General features: G+C 37.1%; 1 protein-coding gene across 1 annotated transcript; it reads right to left on the reverse strand.

Moving 5' to 3' along the window:
* Positions 1-952: 952 nt before the first annotated feature.
* LOC112025677 (uncharacterized) lies at positions 953-4,998 on the reverse strand. The gene is made up of 3 exons (XM_024058357.2): positions 3,532-4,998; positions 1,795-2,337; positions 953-1,254 (listed from the first exon to the last, which is right to left on the reverse strand). Exons 1-3 carry the CDS (start codon positions 4,462-4,464, stop codon positions 1,153-1,155), a joined length of 1,578 nt encoding a protein of 525 aa, XP_023914125.1. The 5' UTR covers positions 4,465-4,998; the 3' UTR covers positions 953-1,152.
* Positions 4,999-5,601: the final 603 nt, after the last annotated feature.

The following is a 5,601-nucleotide window of genomic DNA, read 5'->3' on the forward strand; positions in this document are numbered from 1 at the left end:
ATTGTTGAACATGTCTAATCATCTTCGCCCTCATTAGATTGCCCCCTTTTTTTTTATAGGAAAAATTACTATTTTGGAGTAAGACGCGACTCACTAGCCATAACTTCGGATCTGCCACTTTGAAACCAACAATAAAATTTTGACCTTGCATTTGTGAATCACCTTTATCCGGACTTAAAATTAGCCACCCAATTTAGTTTAACCTCAGTTAAAAGGTAAAAGAAAAAATAGAGCTTTATTTTGTTGCCCCTTAAATAACACTGAGTTCAATTATAATTTATAACTAAACTACTCAAAATGTTCTTAAGAACACTAGCATAGGAGTGTAAACACTCCCCAATTGCAATTTTACAAGTCATTCAAAACCCACTCCATCCGGCTTTGTAAACTAAAAAAAATTTGCAACCTATTCATAGGTTGTTAAAAAAAAAAAAAGAATTATTTTACTATGTGGTTGTGTGAATAGAAAAAATGAGTGAGGGAAAAGAGAGAAAATAATATTTTTTATTATTTTATTAAGTAGTTTATATTATTTTATTGAGTTGTATATAAAAATAAAAACTGAAATGTAGGTTAAGTTGTAAAATTAATTGATAAAATAGATAAAATAATGTTTGAAGATGTAAAATATATATATATATATTTTTTTCATCCCTAATGCTAATGCTCTGAAGAGTATAACATACAAAAAAAAGGCATAAAGCATGAATCACTTTTTCTTTTCTTTTTTTAGAAGAAAAGCATGAATCATTTGGAACCAGTATAACGACATGGATTAATGGTCAGCATAATTTGCTGATATATTTCTATTCTTCTTTATCTTTATCTTTTTATTTTTTTAAATTTAAATTTTATGAAACTCTATTCTTCTTTTTCATTGTTTCTTTACGTGTGAGTGATGTCCCATCCAGGGCCAGGCCACAATCACATTCGCGAACCAATAGGCAATAAGTTGAAAACAATTAACGGTCAGCCCACTACAAAATGTATAAACTACAACTTTTGTACAATATCAATTTTCTTTTCTATAATGATTGTTTGTCAACAAAATTTGGACCGTGGAACAATTAAAGAAATAGACTAAGAATTGACGAAGAGGAAGAAGAAAAAAAGAAGCTACCCCATCCTAAAATTTGATTAATTTAATTTTAGCTAAATTTCACTGATCTCGCCTTCCCTACACACACCCACATTTATCACCATGGTTCCTTTCTTCCCTGACTCCATGACTCTGCAGCAGTTTCTCCGCGGAGACTGTCCAGAAACAAAGCAAAAGAAACCACATTAAACATTTTGTTTGAATCAAAAGAACCCACATCACAGTTCACTGCCACTTAATTTCACTGAGTTTTCAAATTTAGTCAAAAGTCCAATAATTAAGACCGTTGATCGCATTTGATGGAGCTTTTTTTTTTTGAAAAGGCATTTGATGGAGCTAAATCATGTTCTTGTCAGTTGTCACATGGAATTATAGGAATGCCAATGCCATCAATAATAGTAACAACCAGACCATCCCACGTGACAAGGACATGATGATCCATCCAATTCAACTAACAGTCAAAGATTGGAGTAAAATTGGAAGTGGAACACAAACAAAACTGGAAGATTTAAATTAATTATTTTTTTTTATAAGATTTGAATTGTAAATTTGAAACTTCAACAAGTAAGTAGTAACTTGAAGAGTAAAAGTGAAGCTTGCAGGTATTATAGGTAATTGTAACGTAAATGCAAATCAGAAGCTATTGGTGGCAGTCTTAAAACGAAGGAAGCAAAGAGAGAGGAAAAACTACTTACCCTATCCCATAGATGCGGGTCAGGCTTCTTATATACCTCCACTCTGTCAAGCTTGGTTGGATCAGCCATCTTCCACTTGCACGGAGGGTGAGGGACGCGATGCCGTACATATTCACTCACTGTCTGGTTTGTTGAAGAATTCAATCTTGCATTTGACATGTAAAAAACAAAAGGCTTTTGGCATTGGTTTCGGAAAACCGGACGGGTGTTGAATGCGTATGCAGTATAATCTGCCCGTTTGTACCAATTCAAGAATGTCCTTGAAGGCATTTCTATCTCACGAGGTGAGAAGACTCCCCGAAATACTTGAACGGCAAAGCCCCATGAAACTGAAATAGTCCAACGCTTAGATTTGTCGTAGCAAATTGATTGTTGCATGAGCCCTGCTGAGTCCAACTTCATAGGTTTGGTAAGCCGCTGGAGGGCTTTTACTTGAGTCACATTGGGGAAGATTGGCTCAACCACATCAAGGTGATGCAATGATACCAGAGGTACCACTGGATGTGCTGCAAGAAGCCCGAACAAGTTTCCATACACATCATACTGGCATTGTCATGAACCAAAAAGAGACGCTGTTAAAATCAGTGTTGTTGATCTTTCAAAACAATATACTACTAAAAACATCTCTAGGGAAAGACCATATAGAGGCAACCCTACTCTAAAATCATAACCATATTGTAGAAATAACGTTTACGCGACACCATCAACTTCTATTATCAAGGCTACAAATGCTAACCCTACTTATTGTAAGCAAAAGGGGGGGAAAATATCCTCAAATGCCAACATTACAACTATAATAATAAAGTTTGAAGTAGGTAATTTCCCTATATGCCAATGCTAGATTCTTCATAATTTCTTCCGTGCCAGGACAAGCCTGAGGAGGGTCCATTTAGTGGAAAACATCCAAATTTAAAGAAGTGGTATAAACATCCGTGTTAGATCGCATCATTTAATTGACTTGTGTAATTGAACTTACCAAATAAATCAATATATTAATTTAACCCGAAAATTAAGGTCATGATTATAAACAAATCAACCATGTTAGTGCTATCTTTTTTTTTTGATGAGCAACCATGTTAGTGCTATTATTACTTAAGTCATAAATGTGAGTCATTAATTAAAACCTTGAGTGAAATTGAGCTCTCTAAAACTCCATTCATGTAACACACGTAGACATACGCAAATGTAAACAACTAAACGAGTCATTCAAAAGATTCCACAACAATAGTCTTATGTACAGCTGTACACTATTCCAGAAGAAGGAGCGTGATGCGAACGAACCCAAAAAACGCCTCGTGGTTGTAAACACTTCCATTTCATGTAGGGACAACTAGTGACTAATGTCACCAAGCGAGTCCAACACCTTTTATTCGTAGGACCCATCGAACCTAAGCTATGTAGGTGTGGACAAAACATACACAGCTATAATTAAATCATTCCGCTAGATTTTAGGACCCCGGAGCTCCTATACAGTATACAGTATACACCCCAATGGTCTGGAAATTACCAAACGGTACACAATCGTTCTGGATTCAACAACGCGTCTCCGATACTCTTTCAACCCGAAATATCGCCAAAAGACTCGCCGATACGACCAAAGATTAAAAAAATTAACAAAAAAACCGGAAGCAAAAAAAAAAAAAAAAAAAAAAAAAAAACAAGGAAAGCTGAAAAAAACAAAAGCAAAACCAAACAAACCACCGACGAAAGCGAAAGGATGAGAAGGAAAAAACAGACCTGGTGAAAACCGAGTTCTTTGGTGAGTGGGACACCGAGTTCGGCCATGCAAGCTTGCATTCGGTCATCGGAGCCGTACAGTCCCGGGTACCGTTGAATACACCGGTCTTGCATTTTCTCCAGCGCCTTCGCCAGTGGGTAGCTGATGGCGAAGCCGCCGCCGCCGTAGGCCATTCCGTACGAGAAATATATGTTTTGCAAGTGGCTCTCCGATAAGCTTCCGATGTAGTAGTACTGGTTGTGGTCGTACTTGCTCAAAACGCGTACCAAGTTCTCGGTGACGAAAACGGTGTCGTCGTCGCCCATCACGAACCAGTGCACGTCTTCGAGCCCGAGACGGAGCGTCTCCGACACGATCCGCGAGATCCGAATCGCGGACCGGTGGCCCTGCCGGTTCGTGTACGAGAACTTCGAGGTGTCGCCGGAGATCATCACCGGAGGAAGACTCAGATCCACCTCTTCCTCCGCCTCCGCCACCTGATCTCCCTTGTTATCTTTCGTCTTGTTCTTCTTCACCGTTTGGTCTAGCCAGACTATCCCTCGCATTTCCTCGGGCTTGAACCAGAGCTTAATATAGTTCTTCCTCTTCTCCCAAAACTTAGCCGAGGCGGCGATTCCGAACACAACGTTTCGTATCTGGGTTGTCTGGCGGCGAACCCCGACCGCTTGATCTTGATCTAGAATCGACTGTGGTGGTTGTGATGAGGCGGAGGCGGAGGAGATTTGACGGCGGGGATTAGAGAAAGGCTCGTGGTCGCAGGCGCGTGAGGTAGAGACGAGCCTGAGCGTGTAAACGACGTAGGTGACGGTGACGAAGAGGATGAGCCAGAGCAGAAGCCTAGGCAAGACTCTGGATTGTGGGCCCGACCCAGCATTGGGCGTACCCAGATTCATCATCATCATCTTCTCTGTATCTTTCTGGCTCACTTTCATATTTTCTGCTAAGAGTTTCTAATCCAAGAAAATTTAGTAGATTTGGGAAAGACCCAGATCTCTTTTCTTTCAATTAATCAGTTTAGTTGAGCTTGAGTTTGAATTGGAGCTTAATAAATAACAATAATGTGAACAAGAAGATGAGAGAAAAAAAGAAAAAGGAAAAAAGAAAAGAGATTTTTTGGAGGGATTTGGGTTTTGGTAAAGAGAAAGAGCTAGAGATGAAGAATGAGTTGCAGAGTGGAAAAGGTGGGAGAGCATGCAATGGTGCCAGATTGCACAGCCCTCCCTGAATAGGGCTACGCTAGGAATTATCTGATTGAAATCTGTGTGTGTGTGTGTGTGTTTTTATTTATTTTTTGTTCTTGTGGTATTTGAAGCAAAGAATTCTAGGCTGTGTACTGCTTAGATCTTTGAAACGTGTGTGAGTGGTTTGGATGACGACAAAAACTTTCTCTCTGTTTTTGAGGTGGTACTATAATTCATGACTCATGAGAAAGAAGTGGATTTATTTATTATTATTTTGTATTGGAAGAGAAGTGGATATTTGTGTGAGGATTGAATGTTTTTCATATATTTTTGTGTTGGTTGAGTCGTTAGAAAAACTTTAGGGAGGTTTGTAAAGATGTTCTAATTACTTTGTTTACATTTTTTTTTTTTTTTATGTGGGTGAAAAATGTATAAAAATATGTGTAATATTATTTAAAAATTGTAAATATATATTTAAACACATGTATCAAACAAACCTTTAAAGAGATATTATTTGGGCTAATAATAGTAAATTTTATTAGGATATTTTGTAAAAGTTTTTATTTATATCCCAATATGTTAAAATATCTATAAACAAATAATAATACCATGAAATAGATAAATTTATATACAAACAAAGATTTTAATATATATTTTTTTGATAATATAAATTTATATACAAACACAGGTTTTAATATAATATATATATATATATATATTTATATTTATATTTATATACTTATTAATAACTACTGTATTATATCTGTGGGGATAAAAGCCCAAATTTACATATCGGGTTTAAGACCCTATTTGAAGACTAAAGTTTGTCCGAAGAGAAATAGATGATTGAGAAAGACCTCAGGGGGGGGGGAGATATACTTGGAAATG

This window comes from Quercus suber, unplaced genomic scaffold (genome assembly GCF_002906115.3).
Source record: "Quercus suber isolate HL8 unplaced genomic scaffold, Cork oak 2.0 scaffold_802, whole genome shotgun sequence".
Taxonomy (NCBI): Eukaryota; Viridiplantae; Streptophyta; class Magnoliopsida; order Fagales; family Fagaceae; genus Quercus; species Quercus suber.